Source organism: Odontesthes bonariensis, chromosome 5, assembly GCF_027942865.1.
Source record: "Odontesthes bonariensis isolate fOdoBon6 chromosome 5, fOdoBon6.hap1, whole genome shotgun sequence".
In the NCBI taxonomy this organism is placed as follows: Eukaryota; Metazoa; Chordata; class Actinopteri; order Atheriniformes; family Atherinopsidae; genus Odontesthes; species Odontesthes bonariensis.
In genome coordinates, this window is record NC_134510.1 from 6,774,477 (window position 1) to 6,794,123 (window position 19,647).

The window sequence follows — 19,647 nt, forward strand, 5'->3', positions numbered from 1 at the left end:
GATTAGCCAGCTAGTTGTGATAAAAAGGCAAGCTACTGCTGTCAAATTTGAGAAAATCAAGTTCTGTTAACACTAAAGGAACTTTTATTCATGAGCTCATGAGTAAGAAATCATAGAGCCACATAAAATATGTAGGTAGAAAAGTACACAGTATGTATGAATTTTAGCAGCAGATCACAGAAACGTAATAGGCGCAATATCAGTGAAACAGAGATCTTCTGTGTTTCTCCCCGTTGGGACCAAGGAGTTAGTCATCCAACCAATTAAGCAAGTCCAGTGATCCAGTGCCAGGCAGACAGAGCCCCCGCCAGGCCAACACAGACAGGGAGCTAAACAAATTAGACACAATCTCAGGGGCATGCAGGGGTCGTTTTCAGTCAGGGAAAGGGGAAGAGACGTGGAAAAGATTCCACACAGTCATACAATTAGAGCAGATTCTCATATGAATGCCCAAAATAGTTGAATGAGCGGAGACATTGCATAATCCCCTGTTTCCTGTTGGGTTTTTAAAAAAAAATTTGATGTTTGTATCTAATACTAACAAACAAGAGGAAATTATTAGTAATAGCTATTGCTTGATACATTTTAAGATGTCGGATAATACAGCTAAACAGATCTATGCACTGCGGAACATAGATAAAATTATATAGCCCGTAAATTGATTATGAAATTAACTTGAGGAGGTATGTCATCCAGTGCCTCTCGCTGCTTCACTATTTTTCTCCTGAATCAATAGCCGCTACGTGTGGTTGCCTTTTCTCTTCTATCAGGTCTGTTACTATAGCAACCTAATGAAGGCTAAGGAGCCGGTTTAAAAGTATAAGGGCTGAAAATAACGATTGTGGGCAGCATCAAGCTAACCAGCCAGGGAGCAGCGCCAATCAATGTGACAAGACTTAAAAACATTGTGCACATCAGGTTTATTGTTGATTTGAAGGCAACGTGCTTGTTCACCAACAGTCAGCTTTCTTCCAAAAGTACAAGGAAGCAGTGAGGGGTCAGGTCCTTGAAAACTTGGCTTCACTCCAAGTTGTACAAACTCAACAAGCCCCTTTTTTCAGTCACCCTCTATCCAGCTACTGCCTGGACGTCTGCCAGCGCCTGTGTCTGTGTTTTCCAACCTCCTCTCCCAGTGCCAGAGCATTGTCAGGAAGTTTTGAGGGGAAAGGTTTTTTCTTTTGTCATCGTCTTTGGAGCCAAGGCACGTTGCAGACTGTTTACAGATTAACAGTTCGATTTTTCACTGAAGTTCCACAACATGTTTTTTGGAATTGTGTATTTCCCCCCCAGAAATTGTGACAAAAATTGGCTTTCAATTGGTCTACTAAAACAAACATTATGGCCTGAGTAATAAATTATTACAACTGTATGAACTGCATTGAATTGTCCCAGGGCTCTGCAGGGGGGGACAGGAAAAGAGAGATGTTTCTCCACAGGCCATGTTGGATGGAGGTAGAAACAGTCATCACTCACTCATCAGCGTTTTCTTTATTTTCTTTTTTCGTCTTCAAGCCTTTGCATGCCTGTTATACCCCACCCCTCCCACTCCTCTTGCTCCTGCTGCCTATTGTTCTGAAGTCTTAACTCAAGAAAGATCGAGTGTACATATCTTAAAGAAAATAGAAACAAAGAAATAGGGCTGCGACATAATGTCATACGCGATATATATTATAGTTGAATTTTGCAATCACGATAAGTACTGCAGTATATAGACAAATACTTTAATATCTGGTGCTAATCTAAAATAAACTAACAAAGGCTGTACCTGTTTCTGTACCTGTGCATGCCAGTTAGTGGTAGAACATGCGCAAAAGCAGAGCATCCTCTAAGTGAAATCCAGCCCTCATTCATCCATCTGTGCTTGTCCTATTTCAAGTCGCAATGTCATTATGATGTTGTGATTGTCTTTGCGTTATTGATATAACATGTTGATATTGTGATACGTCATAAATATGTTGTTAAGCTCTAGAAATCAATAAAGAAAACCTCACCCCCTTCATTACGCTTGCTATTACGCTATATATAAACTTGCTATTTATTTATTTTTTGTTTGTTTTCACAGACTTCTCTGTGGTTGCACATCACTGTGTTTAGTGTTCAGATCAGTATTTTTTGGTTTTCTCTCTCTTTAGCATCTCTACTCAAATTTCCATTTAGATGTATGGTATGCCTCGCATATTGGCTCTAAGCATTCTAAAATCAGGCATAAGTAAGCAAAAGAAAAACAGATTGCATAATGAATTACACCTTGCTATGTAAAGTGCTTTAGGAAGTGCATCTTAGGGAGAGTGAAGCAAGGGCAGAAACTTCTCCCACCGTCTGAGCAGAGGTGGAATCAATAAAAAAATTCTGAGGGCCATTTAAAGCCAACACTGAGGATACATGGAGTTTTGGTTTATATTCCTTTTTTATTTTTCACCATTTGCCTGTGCTGTTGCACATCCACTACAAAGACTTACTTATACAAATTTGATCCATTTCTGAAACATCTTACTATATTATGATGAAGGTTACGACAGGTCATCATGGAGGCTTTTGGGGAGTTGGTGGGATCTGACTGAATATGGCTACGTCCCAAAATCTTCCAAATGATGATCGAGTCAGGTGAAAACATCAAAAACAAAGGATTTCACTAGATTTGCTCAAATTTTAAAATGTAAAACCATGGAAATTACTAGAATGTACCGTCAATCCGTGATAGAAACTCATGAACACTGACATCTGTACTCGCCAACTGAATGAAAAAAAGAGGGGAAAAAAACTTGAGAAATGTCTCATGACATATTTGGTCTAAAAATGTGAATCTGAAAAGTAGCCAGCCCCTTGGTCGAGAGGCAGCTGCCATTTGTTGATATAAGGTGTCATAAAGTTAACAGTGTTTGAGATGGCATTTTTTCATTTTCTCACTCTACTAGATTGTTTACTCTTGAAGTCCAACATCTCTGCAGCAGCTGCTTTGCACCCATGTGTGTGTTGGAAAGATTTTCTAAAAGCTAATTTTGTGTCATTTGGAAAAAAAGAAAGGAAATAACAATATATGATCTATTTAAAGCAGGCTTGTTAAAAACAAACCTTTCTCCATTTTTTCCTACAACTGTTGACCCCAACTTGATACTTTCTGCTCACCTCACACCTCTGCACCAACACAACTACGCCTACACACGCTGCACTGACTGTGCTGCTGTATATGATTGAGAGTTGTGTGTGTGTGTGTGTGTGTGTGTGTGTGTGTGTGTGTGTGTGTGTGTGTGTGTGTGTGTGTGTGCGTGTGTGTGTGTGTGCCCATTCAAATGTGCATACAGCGCACTCAGCCAGAAAGCTCATCAATGGCTGTGAGATTTCACTGAATGTTACTATGGTAACTGCAGTGAAATTGCTTCATAAGAGATAGACGGCCGTGTGTATACTGAATTAAATCATAGGAGAACGAATTTAGAAGGTAAAAGCACGGTGCAAGAGACACAAGGAGTTTGTGAATGGCAAAGTAGAAGGACTGAAAGGTCTGTTGAAATGGAAAAAAAAAACATTCAAGGAGAGCAGCTGCAGAGTAATGAGATGGAGAGAAAGAGGGAAAAAAATGCAAATGAAAGTATAAAAGGTTCAAATATGGCAGATGATAGATAACGGTATATGATAAAGATACACACATTGTGAGGCATGTGGTTTTTGTGTTTTCGCCCAGTTCCATGTCTTGTCTGCTGCCTCTGTCACAGTCTCCGTGCCTACCTCCTATCAGTGTATGAGAGCCATTCTCACAAATATATTCAGGCAGAATTAACACCATCATAGCCTTTGATACTAGAAAGGCCTTGTGTTTCACATAAAACTGTTTTTGTCCAAAGAGGAAATAACTGAAAAGCATCTACAGCTTAGCTGGTGAGTGTGTGTGAAGTGGTTCCATTGTTAAAATGAAAGTGAGTCCGAGCTAGGGGATTAGTTTTGTTCCCTATTTGAAACTGAAATATCTGCGATTAAAATGATAATCCATTTCACTGATGTGAGTTAAAGCAGCTTCCAGATGCTTGTACAGCTTTTTTTTTTCTTCGAGAAATGTGGTTAGTTGAGTCACAGAAGCAGTTAAAGCTTCTGTCTGAACCAAAACATCTGAAGTTGGTAAAAGGCTGGCCAATATAGAAAGGGCCATAATTACATTACATATGAATGCCCTAAAGTTATTATTGAATGTATTTAATGAAGTAGCTCCTATGGAGTGTTAGATATTCATTGTGTTTATTGCCCTTAGGCACCTGGGATATCAGGGATATTAATGATATACCCCAGCTCCTAACTTTTTTTCCATCCCTACACCATCCCATTTTTTGGGCTTTTGGTCAGATGGTTTTGGCCTCTTCAATATGACAACAAATTAATGTATGTGGCTGTACATTTGCAGGGCTCAGACGGTGATTTGTTTTCAAACTGTGGTGCTCGTTCAGTTTCAATCCAGCTTTATTTTTATAAAACCAGACACACCAAATGTCATCTTAAGGCACTTCAAAGATGCAGTCAAATTGAAGCCAGTTATTATCCAATTCAATGCACCACAATGATAATCCAATAAAATCAAATTCATGGAAAAACAATTTAATCCAATTCATACAATGCCAATTTAAAAAAAAAAAAAAAAAAAGAAGTTGCCTAGCTAAGGAAACCGACAAGTTGCATCGTTGGTGTAACATCCCATATGTATAGGGGGAGCCAGAGAGGGGGAAAAAAAAACAATTCTCCGATGTTACTTAAACACTAGTTGGTTGACAAACGCTAACCCTGTGATATGGGTCTTGGAAGCTAGAATTACATCCATCCATCCATCCATCCATTTTCTATAACCGCTGAATCCGTCGGTCGGGTCGCGGGGAGCCTATCCCAGTGGTCAATGGGCGAGAGGCAGGGTACACCCTGGACAGGGCGCCAGTGCTAGAATTACATTTCTTGGGCAAACAGTCAGAAATCTGACCCTACATAAAAAGTGTGAAAATGTAAACTCTGACATGATGATCTGAATTATCCTGTTTGCATTTTGTTGACGTTATTCTTGCCATTGTCCACATACTAGGTGATTTTTCTGTTAAAATCTTGACTATTTTCCTTTTCAGCACTTATGTTATATATTTGCTGCTGTTCTTGAGAATATTGTCCTGTTGCATTGCAAGATTTGGGCCAATATTTTGCTTTAGATGGCCTCACATTTGACTCTAAATTACTTTTATATACCGCTGCTCCTCCGCATCGAGAGGACTCAGATGAGGTGGCTCGGGCATCTGGTTAGGATGCCTCCTGGACGCCTCCCCGGTGAGGTGTTCCGGGCCCGTCCCACTGGGAGGAGGCCCCGGGGAAGACCCAGGACACGTTGGAGAGACTATGTTTCTCGGCTGGCCTGGGAACGCCTCGGGGTCCCCCCAGAAGAGCTGGAGGAAGTGGCCGGGGACAGGGACGTCTGGGTTTCTCTGCTTAAGCTGCTGCCCCCGCGACCCGATCCCCGGACAAGCGGAAGATAATGGATGGATGGATGGATGGATGGATGGATGGATGGATACTTTTATATACAGAGGAGCTCATTGTTGGCTCCAACTTGAGCCCAGGTCTTGTTGCCACAAAAAAAGCCCAAATAATCACCTTTACACCACTATGGAAAGTTGATATGACGTATTTGTGCTGATATTCTATGTTTGATTAGTACCAAACATGGTGCTGTGCACTATGGCCAAACATCTCCACTTTGGTGACGTCCATCTAAAGGATATCGTCCCAAAACTCTTTGGGTTTCTTCAGATGAAAATTTGCTATCCTAAGCCATGCTGCCATGCTCTTTTTGGAGAGAAGAGGCTTTCTCCTGGCATCCTCTTCCAAACTAGACAATCAGCCCTTAGAGTATTGTATGCTGAACATCCATTCCTCCGAAGATTGGGAATTGTCTTGAATGTTTTCCACTTTTGAATAATCTTTCTCACTGTAGAATGATGGAATGGTTTGGAAATGGCCTTATAACCGTTTCCAGACTGATGGGCAGCAACAATTACTTCTCTAAGTTTTTTTGCGGATGTCTCTCCCCCTGGACATTGTGTTAACACACACCTGAACGCTTCAGACCAGCAACCTGCCAAAACCTCTGCTTTTATGGAGGTGTTGACACTTGCTGATGATTAATTAAACAAGTCCATTTCACTAACACCTGACTGCTACTTTCCCTGTTAATGTACTTATTTTTTACACTCTGCATCTGCATTTTGGCTCAATGTTTCCTAAATAAATACAAAAATAACTATTTGACTAAGATGTTGTTCACCTTACTTTAGGACCTCTAAAAAGAACCTTAGAGGTGAAAGAGGGCATACTGTTGTTGTTTTTTTTTTTTTAAAGACTGTGAGATAAACTTGCCTCTGATTGCGGACCGTAACATTGACTCTTGTTAGAAGAGAATATACCACCCCCATTCAAGGGAGTCTTTTCCAGAGTTGTTTGACACCATGTACTTTGAAGCATGCAGCTGCCTTGAAAGACACAGAAATGTGTGCTGTCATTCAGCAATGCCTACTCATTTTTATGTCAGCTGCTGTCATTCTCCAGTATACAGTAAAACACATATGAAAGTCTGAATTGTTCATCACAGACATGTATGTATTTATTTTATGTTTATGTTTTAAGAAACCAACAACATCATAGAACCAATATGAATTCCAATTCAAAAGCCAACCGTAAAATCACCCTTAGAAGCACCACAACAGTTAATGGTTATTCCAATGGGCCAAAAAATGAGTAGAAGTCGGAGCACACAAACACACACACAAAAAAAAACATGTCATCACAAAAATTGGTAGGAGGTAGCGTCCTCTGTTGTCTGAGCATGTTATCATAAGGGACAAACATTATCATTGGGCGCACACGGACATGTACAGGCTGAAGATAAAGTGTGTCATAAAATGTGACGGATGAGTGCAGTGGCACAATGATAACAGCTGTGTGTGTAGGTGTGTGTGTGTGTGTGTGTGTGTGTGTGTGTTTGTGAACACTAAGAAATCAGTGTGCAAGAATGGTCCAAAATAAGATACATGGGCTTTCACACTCCAGCCACTGTACCTTGAAAACTGATATACTTTTGAAATTTTATCCCTGTACGTTTGCAAGAATAATTCTGTACCTCTTTTCCTTTTGAGAGTTTCACCTACCTTGGAAGTGTAGTGGACAAGATGGGTGGGACCGATGCTGATGTAAAGGTACAGGTTGGAAAGGCAAGGGCAGCTTTCCACCAGCTGAGAAGTGTCTGGGGATCATCTGAACTGCCACGCAACACCAAGATCAGGATTTTTAACTCCATGGTAAAGCCTATACTTCTGTATGGTGCAGAGACCTGGAGGACAACAGCCAACACCATGAATAAAATCCAGACCTTCATCAATACCTGCCTAAGGCGGATCCTAAGAGTATTTTGGCCAAACACCATCAACAACCTGGAGCTGTGGCACCAAACAAGACAACAGCCTGTAGAACATGAGATCCTCCAAAGACGATGGAAGTGGGTTGGTCATACCCTTCGCAAACCTGCAACAAACACAGCAAGACAGGCCCTCCTCTGGAATCCACAAGGGAGAAGGAAGCGGGGCAGACTAAGAAACAGCTGGCGCCGTGACTTAGATGCAGATGTGAAGAGGTCTGGCTATACATGGGGACAACTAGAAAAGAAGGCCCAGGATCGCAATGACTGGAGAGCACTTGTTCGTGGCCTATGCCCAAAGTTGGGCGGTAGGCAATAACTAACTCTTTTCCTTTTGAGACAACGATCACACCAAAGGTCGAGTTTGAGTCATTAGTTAACCTAACTGGAGTTTTTCTCTTTTGACTGTGGGAGAAAGCTGGAGAGCCCCAAAAAAAACTCAGGCTGGCACACAAAAATGCAGATTCAACACAGAACAGCCCCAGCCAAGATTTGAACCGGGAAGCTTTTTCGTAGAGAGGTGACAATGCTCACCATCCCACCAACAATACTTCATGGTTATCAAAGGTACTACATCAATTTCAAAAAGTTGACGGTCCAGTAATCTGCTAAAAACTGTGCCTAAAATTATAAAGACTGAATAATTCATCATCTACAGTACATAATGTCATTAAAAGATTCCACAAATCTCACATCTGTGTGGGCAAGGGACAGGCCCAAAAATCAATATTGGGTGCCCACGATTTTTGGGCCCTCAGGTAGTACTGCTTCTTTGTCTGTGAGCACAGTTCACTGTGCCATCAACAAATGCAGGTTGAAGCTCTATCGTGCAGCGAAGAACCCTTAATGATTCAGAAACACTGCGGTCTTCTCTGGGCCAAAGCACATTTAAAATGGACTGAGCCAAAGTGGAAAACTGTTCTGAAAGTCACCACTAATTCAATTGCATGTCTGTTTGGACTCCAACAATTGAAACAAACAAGTTAGTGATGTTACTAGAAACTCTTTGTGTCTTATTATGCCCAAGCTTTGCATCCACTTTTCAGGAAGTAGTATGTTTATAAAAGCTTGGCTTTAGAGATGTCAGTTTCACAAATTTCAACAATCACATGGTCCGCTGTGAAATTCTGTAAAGACATTGCTGATCCTCTTCCATGAATATTACTGTGTTACCCATTTGCACAACTATGAAGGGGATGTTTGTCATTTTGCCTGGATTACTACTGCCTGGATTGCCATTGGTCTACTTTTTCATACATACATTCAATACAGATATACATTTTCTTTCTTAAAGCTGCAGTCTGCGACTCTTTTTCAAGCATAATGCCTGGAACTGTCCAGGGATTCTGAAAGTAGTACATTAAATACCCCAATACAAAAAAAAAAGAGTTCTCTAGGTCCCCTATATGTCCCGCTAGGTCCCTCCAAAGCCAGCAGGTTTGTTTACAAAATTGCAGACCGGACCGGTAAAAGGTAACCAATCAGGTTACGAGCTGGGTTCTGCTGCCTGTCAATCACCGATTGTGCACGCGCGATACAAGGTAGGCTCGTCCCCACGCTTATTTATCTAGACTATTGAACTTCATTACGGGCTAGTCTACTTACTGTATCGCAAATGACAGGTGAGTTGATGAATGAGGAGTCGTGTACGCGCATCTGGCGTGCACGTAGACGTGCACGAGTTCTCATGTGTTTTGATGGGGCGGGACAGGAAGTTGAATAACTTTTTATTTTTCAGTTAAAAAATAAGCATTTCTTGCATTTTGCGACTACGGAGGTCACCGTTTTCAACTTCAAGCGTTCTGATCATGTAAACTCTTAAAATGCCAAAAATTAGAACTTTACGTATGACAACAACAAATCCTGCAGACTGCAGCTTTAACCTCTGTCATCTTTTCATGTTTTATTTAGTGTCACATAGTCAGATTTCTGGATTGCAAGTAAATCCCAGATAACCATCACAAATTATGTCCCTCACATAGACAACTGCACTGAACCAAGATCTGGGGAAATTTTGTTACATTTAACCTGCCACGTTTTAACATGTAAACCTTGTAAATGTGCGCATGTCGACGTCAGCGTTTAGCTCACTGCCTCTTGGTCCTCTGAGTCCCACACATTAGTTTCAACATTCAATGCACCACTTTAGTGTCACTTTTGGACACGAGGATCTGCTCTACTGCTGCATATTTTGTGGCAATAGTAAACAGTATCAGGAAAATGTCATTCTACAGTGCGAGGTGATGAACAATTAACTGCTAAAGTCGAGGATTCCAAGTCATTTTTTTTCCAGCAGAAAATAGATGTTTCAACTCAGTGTCAAGAATAGTGCCTGTGAAAATTCATCCGTTCATTCGTGTGCCAGTCAAGTGCCTGTTCCTGTTGATTATTAATCTTTCCCATCCAGACATTACAGGCCTTTCAGTCATTCTGTTGAGAGGTCGAAGCTGTTCTGGAGCTCCTTTATGATTATTTTGCTTAGGATATGGCAGGATCTCAAGCTTTAAGAGAAGATAATTCAGCAATCATCACTCTTTTAATAAGCTCCTCGTTCACCTTAGTTGAACCTTGGTTTGATCTCAGCTGTCAGTGAATCAGACTGTAGAGTTGTCACTCGTTCGTTTCTCAGTATGAGATTGCCGTAGCATGTGACGCACAAGAAAGTGAAAAAGAATCTCTCTGCTGTTGTTTTAATTTTCAATGGTTTCCAACAGTGCAGTTTTATTCACTGCGGTTTTGAGGACATAAGTGACTCATTTCCTGAGGCTTTTCAGAAGAAGTCCGTGGCATGGCCTTTTAGCCATTGCACGAAACTCTATATATACTTTACACAAAAGCATAAAACCTGAGTTCAATTTACAAGCATGGGGTAGGGATTTGTTAGAAATGCTGCAGTCATTTGTATGAGTCTCTTAATTGCATTTTATTGCACAAAAGCTAAAAGAGTAATATTAAAGTATGAGCACGCACATGTATCTTTCATGAACATACACACTGACTGTATGAGAAACCTTACTGAGAGCAGGCACTTCCTGTTTACGCTTCCAAAAGCACAGATAAGAAACAGACTTATAGCATTGCCACTGTGTCTCTTGTCACCATATTCCTGTCATACTGACTGTCCATCTGTCTGTGTATTTGTTTTGTCTCTGAAATGTAGCCTCTTAAAACTAAAACTCTAGAAAAAAAAAGGATTGTCTGTTCCTTCAGATATTTTATGACTTTAATATCCAGATAATCCCATAATTTCCCTGCCCTTAGTCTACGATGACTAAAAAAATGGTGGGCAAACAGTGACCTTTATGAGCACTTTTGCGTTTATTGTCAGAAAGTAATGCATTGCCCTTTTATTTGAACTCAAATGCTTAAAGGTAATGACTCGTAACTATTACAAGTAAATGTTTTATTTCTCATTTAATAGGAACGTTTCAATTGACTACAAACACTGTAAATGGGTGTTATAAAGCTTTATCCAGCTCGTAAAGAGGGCACTACAAACACTTATATGCAACTCCAGGAAGAGTATAAAGAAATTGTTTCTCAATAGATTATGTGTCTGAATGATGTTGGTTGAGCAGCTCATCTTGAATATTCCCATTCCACCTTTTCCTTCCTGTGCATCCAAGCCTAGTTTAGTGTGTGCGTAGAGATTTTATAGAGTAATAAAACCCATGCAAGACGTATGGTACTGTGTGTACTTAGAGTAAACAGGTCTGTTTTCTGTGGAAAGTTCCATTAGTTTTTAAAAGGAAGTCATCTTGGTCTCAGTGAAGGACAAAGCCACTTGAGAGCACATCATGGTTATTTGTGTGGTTATTTTGCTGATCCATGCACATGATATTGGCATGAAAACCTACAGGTTACAGCGGAACAACAAGTGGAATTTAGCGGCTAGTAATGCTACTGAACCACAAGAAAAAGGAATTACAGAATTACCAGTTATTTGTTTTGTTGATGGACACCATTACTTGGTTACCGTATGCCTCACATTGGTAAACATTTGCCAGCTCCAGCCATCCAACGTGACTCGTAAAATCGGAACTGCTGCTCTGTCTTTTGAGCCAGAATCGCCAAGGCAGAAGCTGTGACGATGCTAAAGTTAAGAGTGTTAGAACGAAGGTGAACATTCTAAGTGTGATGAAATGTTTCTTCTTCCTTTCGTCTCCGTGTTACACTGTGTCACGCTTCAAATAGTTTGATGAAATAAATCACATCCTAAAATCAAACCCTTTTTTCCCCACTGTCTCCCAGCTGTGAGTAAAGTGACTGACATTCCAGACAGACATGGGGAAGCAGAACAGCAAGCTCCGTCCTGAGGTGATGCAGGACCTGCTGGAGAGCACCGACTTCACCGAGCATGAGATCCAGGAGTGGTACAAGGGCTTCCTGAGGGACTGCCCCAGTGGGAACCTCTCTATGGAAGAGTTCAAGAAGATCTACGGCAATTTCTTTCCCTACGGAGACGCTTCAAAGTTTGCGGAACACGTCTTTCGCACTTTTGATGCTAATGGCGATGGGACTATAGATTTCAGGGAGTTTATCATTGCCTTAAGTGTGACGTCACGTGGCAAGCTGGAGCAGAAGCTGAAATGGGCTTTCAGTATGTACGACCTGGATGGGAATGGGTACATCAGTAAATCTGAGATGTTGGAGATTGTACAGGTGAGTGGGTCTTACAAATACAGGATATTGAATAGACTATAGCTACCAAAAGTTCCAGCCATCCATCCATTTTCTATACCCGCTTAATCCGTGGGTCGGGTCGCGGGGGGGCTGGAGCCTATCCCAGCGGTCATCGGGTGAGAGGCGGGGTACACCCAGGATAGGTTGCCAGACAGAGGCATACGAGACAAACAACCACACACACACACACACACACTCACACTCACTCCTAAGGACAATTCACCAATGAACCTAACTCGATAATTCCACACAGAAAGGCCCCAGCCGGGAGTTGAACCTGGGACTAACAAAAGTTCCCTGTGTCTAAAATACCCAAATTATCCAGCTGAAAGAATGTCTCTATCACATGGTCGCCGCGGGTGTTCTCTGTGACTGGAAGGCAGTCAGCTCTGAGTTTCCGTCAGGTGACACGTAGACACATACGTATGCACTAACTGCAATATCAGCTAGGGCAGTGATTGTTAAACACTGTTTTATTAACACTGTATCCATAACACACACTTTACAAGACTTATAAAACCAGCGCTGGTATTTTAAGTTCATCACGATATGCAGCTCCTCCTCAGGGTAAGAGGAACTTTTTAAAGACATGGAGCTGGATGTGCCTCCTCCTAACACATGACTACAGGGAGATATGTCATTCAAGAACAATTTATTGTCAGCATTGATTTGTCACTGAGCTTTAAAGATGCATTTAGATTATATGGAAACTTTTCTTGCCTTGAAAGCCGTTTTAGAAACAACCAAAGATTTATGAGGTTTACTCCTTTTTTAAATGTGGTTTCTCATCCTTATTGAGAAAGGAAAAGAATAGATTTTCCATCTGCTCCACACGAATCTCAGGAACAAATGGAACTCCGGCTTAGCCAAATCCCTGTCCGAATCACCTACTTTATACTGTATATGCCATCTTTTGGCTTTTAGTTTGTGAGAGGGAACAAGCAGCAGAGAAAAGATGTGGGGCTAATTTGCACATTCACACATCCCACAATACTAAATTGGGCAAAGGTGTGAAGTTGTATTTTAAGAGATGAAGGGATTATTCTTATTTTGGCAAAAAATCTGAATATGTAATATTGGGGGGGAAAAAATGTCTGAATTCTAACCAATGCCTGGAGAAAGACTTCACAATAATGAAAGCTAATATCCAACCAACATGCTCATCGGAAGAAGCAGTTTTCTCAACAAAACTTGAAAATATTAAAAAGGGGGAAAAAAGGCATTCAATTTTTAAAAGCTTTAAATCAAATCAAATTTATTTATATAGCACATTTCATGTACAAACAATTCAAAGTGCTTTACATAAAATAAAAGCATTGCAGCAGGGAGTGGAAGAAGCATTAAATTACATAAAAGAATATAAAGAGAAACAAATAAAATCATTTAAGATTACAACCCTGCTCATTTTCTAATAAGAAATATTCATGAGTTTCTACAAATGTCTGTAACACATTTAATGACCACTGTTGACAATGCAGCGCAACAGCTAGAAAGAAAGCAACAAAGAGAAATGGGGTAATGGTGGACGCCATTTCCTGCAAAGAAGCTCTTTTTGTAAACAAGCTATTGCTTCGACACACAAACACCGTGTATATCTGAGTGTGTATGTGTGTGTGTGAGCTCAGATTTATGTAATGCTTGTTTCTTCTCGTTTCCTCTCTTGTTGAGCCGACTTTATCTTTGTCTTTATTTGCTAAACAGGAAGTAGCATCATGCACATCAGGATATTGTAGGAATATGTATGGATGAGCAGGGCAGCTATACTCGGGAAAAGGTGGATTAGATGAAGAATATCTCAAAAGAGACATTCATTTCACTAAAACCTTCATCTGTTATATTCTGGTGAATAGTTGGTGGGAGGTGAACACATTTCATCTCTTCTGCTTAGCATCAAAGAAGAATCTGTAAACTTTGACGTTGTATATCTTCATAAAGATCATTTGGAGATCTTGCCAAGTCGTGGGTTGTAAAACAGTAACGTAAACAATCCTGTATAGTTTAGGAGACTGGCAGAGTTAGGTGATAGTTCATCAGTGTTGCTTTAAAAATATTGACTGTTATGGCTCAGGTCAGAGGTTTCATTGTATAATTTGAATCACTGTTGATACAAGTATGAAAGTTTTAGTCCTGAGCCAACGATGTAAACTTATCAGACTTATTTTTCTCTGGCAGCCACAGCCAGTCACAAAAAACAGGAAAGTAATGCCTCACATGCACCCACCTATCTTCACTTCGAGGCTGGAGCACACTTCCGACCTCTAAATTGCCATTATTCACACCTCAACCTGTCACTTCCTTCTATAGCCTGACCACCTAAATATTCTTCCCACTTTCCATTAGAATGTGCAGCTGTTTGCGAAGACAAAAGACCAGAAAATAATGACTCATGCTCTTGTCTGGTTGTTTGCAGGTCCATCGCTTGAAAGGAGTGTTGAAGGAATGCATGTATGTGGCTGTTGCTAATTACATAGCTGCTGCTGTTACCTGGGGAATGTTTTCCTGTTGAACAAAGCATACAAAAGAAAAGAAAGAAAGTGTTGTAGTTGTAACTGCTGTAGCAGGTGTCTGCCTATTATAAACATAGACAGTCGTTCCTCATTGCTGTACAGATTTAGAAGATATAGAGCTCTCTGCTGAACGGATGTCGCCATTTATCAATCCAAATTGGTGTTTTTCAATCTCAAGACTTGATTAGCTAATTAGTCTTGAAGCTTGCATGTGCTGATAACAAGAATGTTGTTGGTCATTGAGACTCCCCACAACAGAGAGGAGAAAGCAGGGCATCAGAGACATTAAAATTAGTTGTATTTTAAGATAATGGGGATTTTGTTAAAGGAGGAAAAATCTCATCATTCAAAGGTGGTCTGGTGTTAATGGGTCGCCATTCGGTCTCAATTTCCGATTTATTTTGCCATCCGACTACAGAAACCGAAAAGATCCGCTTCTTCAGGGAATTCAGCTGTATTAACGTGCAGTATATGTAGAAACAGAGTAGGACAGGAGCAAACAGATATAAAGAGCTGGCACAAAGCCAAATGCAAATGCATGTGTTGACATCATGAATATGTTAATTGGCTGACTACATCATTTAACAACATTTAGTTTTTTGTTTTTTTTTTACTTCAGACCTTAGCTGAATTCCATTAGAAATTGTTGGTGCCAGTATGCTGCTACTGTGTTATTGGTTTTAAAGCTAGTTTACTTGAGATGCTAACAGGCTGTGTCCTTAATCAACAAAATAGGTTTACGGCAGAAATACATATTAATAATAATAATAATTTTAAAATAATAATTACAGGTGGTATAGTGGGAATTTGTGACTGTACAAGTCTTCAAGTACTTTAATGGGCCTTAACCACTACTAATGATTACAACACTCTTCCTTCCTTTCTTTAGAAAGAACCCAGAGCCATGTCAAATCTTCCTCTCTGTCACAGACACAAAAACAATACAGTATGCACATTTTATTCATTTATCCTCATGTCTATGTATTCTTTCATTGCATTTGGCTGGCTGGCTGGCTGGCTGGCTGGCTCTCCTGGTTCAAAGCCACCCGCCTCTGCAGAGAGAAAGAAGGCTTAAGAGAAAAGTTTTCCTGTAGCACCGACTCTTGAAAGTAACTGCTGAATTTAAACTGAAGCCATCTGCAGTTTAATGGGATCACAGTATTTGCTTGTAGGAGTATCAGAGGGCAGATATGACAGCTGGTTCTCACAAAGCTACATCCATCTCCTCCTGAGGATCTGTGTCCAGGTTGTGATGGTGGCTGGCTAACCATATCTATTCTCTGACCTCTGCACTCCTAAAGGCCTCTGGCTTTGTTGATACATTGACTTGTAACACCTTCAGTGCTACCATCATGTGCTTTGATGGTTTTATTACTTTGTTTGGTGCCACTATCATGGCAGCCTAAAAATTTGCGTTTTATTAATGACAGAGTGTAAGTATGGGGTCACAGAGCTTATATGTAGCAGCCTTATAACAGCTCATTATCTTAAGACCCAACTAAAGTTAATGATGCAAATCTTTTATTTGCCATTCGTATATATATATATATATATATACATATTAAGACATACACACATATGCATACACTCATTTGGACTTCATCAGTTCAATACATCGACTTGGACTGATTCAGGTCCAGTTGGATGATATTTAATTGGATTATAAGCCAACACAAAAGCTACAGGAGAGCACTGTAAGAATGTTCCTCATAGAACATCTCCAGCTACAAACAAAATCATTTATCGCTCTAATTATTATAATAATAACAACATAGTAATCCATTAAGTTATAGAGCCCGTCACTAGCTAATGTCATTAAAGAAGGACAACCAAAACAAGGAAGATTTCTTCTTGTGCTTTTTTCTGATGGCCAACACGATTTCTTACAGACACTTTTTAAAAACATTCAAGTATACAGACCTCTGATTGTGTTAAATGCAAGTATGTACAGTCAAGAAGTAATCCAAAAATCTTTGTTGTTTACATTCTGTGCATACAATCCACTACAGCTGTATGACAGTTGCCAGCACTCGTCAATGCTTCACCCAGAGGACCCCATCATTCCTCCCACTGATATCTCCATGTTTTCTATTCACACTCGCCTCCATTTGCCAGAGACAGGGAGCTGTGGCTCACTCCAGCCAGTGAAGGCTCTCTCCTACAGAGAGTATGTAAATGCTGGTAATGCTCATAATTAGCCTTAGTGTGGGAGCAATTGAATGTGACAGATCATAGCCAGCCCCACTCATCTTCAGATAATGACAAAATCTGAACACAGACACAAAGACAAAACTATCTGTCCACTCATCAGTAGTGGATTTCTAACCCCTGTCTACTTTTAATCTGAAACACAGTGCTATGCGCGGAGCAGATTGACACAGAGGAGGGTTTATTGCTCTGACTGGCAAAATATTATAATAACAAATTTATATGGGTCATTTGGTGAGACAAAAGCAGGGTAGATTATCAGATCACTGCTTTGACTGAAGAAGCTGACTTGGAAAGCACATTCATATGTAGGGAGAGAGTGAGGCAGGAGTCAGTGGGGTTACATGGCACTGAAAGGATTGGATTATTGGCTAAATTACAGTAAGACTGAGTTATTAAGTTCATGTAGACACCTTAATCGGACAAGAAATTGGATCGGATTACTCGCGATCGGATTAAGACCCCAAGATAACTCGGTTGAAAGTCAAATTAAACGTGCTTGTAGACTGGTGAAGCACGTGGTGAATTTGACTTTGCGTTCTGCGCATGCTCGAGATTTTTTCCCGTGATCGTGAACCGGAAGTCGGAAGAGACGATATTTCTGTTGTTGTCGCCGCCGTCGGAAAGAAACAATGAGATGGAGAATGCGCCGTTGTCCAATAAGCAGCTCATCACAGACGAAATGTAGAGGGACGTAGCTTCATCTTGCTCTTCGTTCGCCATGTTCTCGAATACCTGAGTTTGTTGTTGTTGTTGGTGGTGGTGAAGTGGTCAACCAGAAGTGGCTCTATTAGCAATAGTTGAAATGGGTACAGCGTCACCTATCGTATCGGAGTATGACATGCTTTGGCCTATGATTCGATTCATTCACCGCCATATATCCAAGGATAATTACTCTTGCTCAAATAAGGAGCAACGCAGTCTTATTGTAATTTAGCCAATAATCCAATCCTTTCAGTGCCATGTAACCCCACCAGTTACGTCTTCTGATTGATCAGGAGCTGTGATCGTGCTTTGTTTCCAGTGGCAGGAGAGAGGGCTAACTGAGCTCTTTCCAAACATTTCATGCCATGCTCTTCCACTGGTAAATATGGTCCCTCTAAGAGCACTTACTGAAAGTTTGGGTTCCACCACCTTCTTTTGTGTGTGGTCGCCCTCTGCAGGTTTGGAGTGCCTTGTGAATGTGCTCTTGTGAATTAATTAGGAATTGAGATTTGAAACAACAATGCCGACTTTCAATCTCTGCATTTTGTAAAGCGAAGGTATCAACCCAAGTATTTATGTGAAGACATTTTCCCTCTGCCTCACATCCTTAAGTGGCCTTAAATTAGACCTGAGCTCGGACTTAATCGTAATTGCTCACCTGGATGTGACTGTTTCTGGCTTCACAGGAGACCATGATGTGTTCTTGTCTAAAAGGTCCCTGCTCAAAAGGCACGAAAGAGCCTTCTATTAACTCTGCGACATATAGGTTGTAGAATAGAACCACTGAAGCATGAAAGCTCTGTTCAATTTATAAACACACTAATGAAGAGGGTATCGCTGGTAGAGAAGATAGAAATTTCCAGGCAGTTTTTATTGTTACATTCACAGGAGAAGTAAAGAGAATCAATAGTTGGAGGTGTGATGTGAGAAGGAGGTGAACAATCCAGGGAGGACAGACCGGCTAGCAGGGTGTCATTTGTGGAAAAAAAAAGATAGAAAACACTGACCTGTTATCTGGTTAGCTGTCAGCTGTCTAAGAACTCTGCCTCAAGGACAGCAGCCAATATCTCTGAGGCTTTAGCCGATCAGATATCCAAATAATAGCATCAGATTTACTGATGTACATTACTCTTTGTATTCAAACTGATTAAAAAAAAAATAATGATCATTAACATCTGTTTAAATGCAACCAAAGCCCACTCAAACAGGATCAGTCAGTACAACCCAGACTACAAGTAGACTACAAACGAAAACCCAAAAAGCCTCTGGTAGTCTTGTCCCCTGCCTATATTTATGTCCAGATATAAGTTTACAAAGATTATTTTTGTGAAATATGCGATACTTTAATTCCATCAGCTTCAGCTTTAAAGGAAATTCCAGTCAGTGCTCACATGGACTAACGTTGAAAGAACATTGAACATATCAATATCATATATGAAATGCCAGCATCCTGTGAAGGTCTGGTTAGTGGAACTTTAGCATCTCAACAGAGTAGTGTGTCAGTCACGGTTGCCACTCAGCAGCCTTATAACAGACATTGAAACCTGTTAACAGCTTTTTGGTAGTTAATGAAGCAATAAGCAACAAACTTAATCAAAATCAAAATTTAGCAATTGAGTACTCGTTGGAATCAGTTCAGAAAAGTTCCTTATTGTTTTCGTCTAAATCCTACTGTCTTACGCTGGAAAAGACTCGCGACTAAATCCCTAGCATGTAATATCTGCTAAATGTACTAAACTTCCCGCCGTTTGAAGGATTTCCATTGATAACAGACCCACCTTCAAACTGAAGTAAAGGCCGATATTAGCTGTCGCTTCTGCTTGTTCCTCAGCTCCACTTTGACCTGGAACCTGAGCCATCCAGCTACTGCGTAATAGGCAGCATAATCAGCACCTTTATAAAGCTCTCGCTGCACTGTAATCACAATCAGCCCTCCTCTGTTCACATGTCAGCTCCCATTCCCCTCAAATCCGCCTCCTTATTAGAGACAGAGAGAGTGGGCTGTGATTTCACTGTTTACTGCCAAACAGCCTGCCATGCAGCAGGGAGCAGAGGAGACACAACACTGATAAATAGTCTGCGAGGGAATTGTGTATGCGCATATGTTTCTCT

At 40.6% G+C, this 19,647-nt stretch overlaps 1 protein-coding gene across 2 annotated transcripts in view; it reads left to right on the forward strand.

Moving 5' to 3' along the window:
* The window catches only part of ncalda (neurocalcin delta a), an 89,633-nt gene that overhangs the window by 57,970 nt on the left and 12,016 nt on the right, over window positions 1-19,647 (forward strand). For both annotated transcript variants that reach the window (XM_075464702.1, XM_075464701.1), the window contains one exon: window positions 11,684-12,094. In XM_075464702.1, coding sequence (XP_075320817.1) covers window positions 11,717-12,094 — 378 coding nt within the window. In that variant the 5' untranslated portion in view covers window positions 11,684-11,716. The remainder of the gene's footprint in view (window positions 1-11,683; window positions 12,095-19,647) is intronic.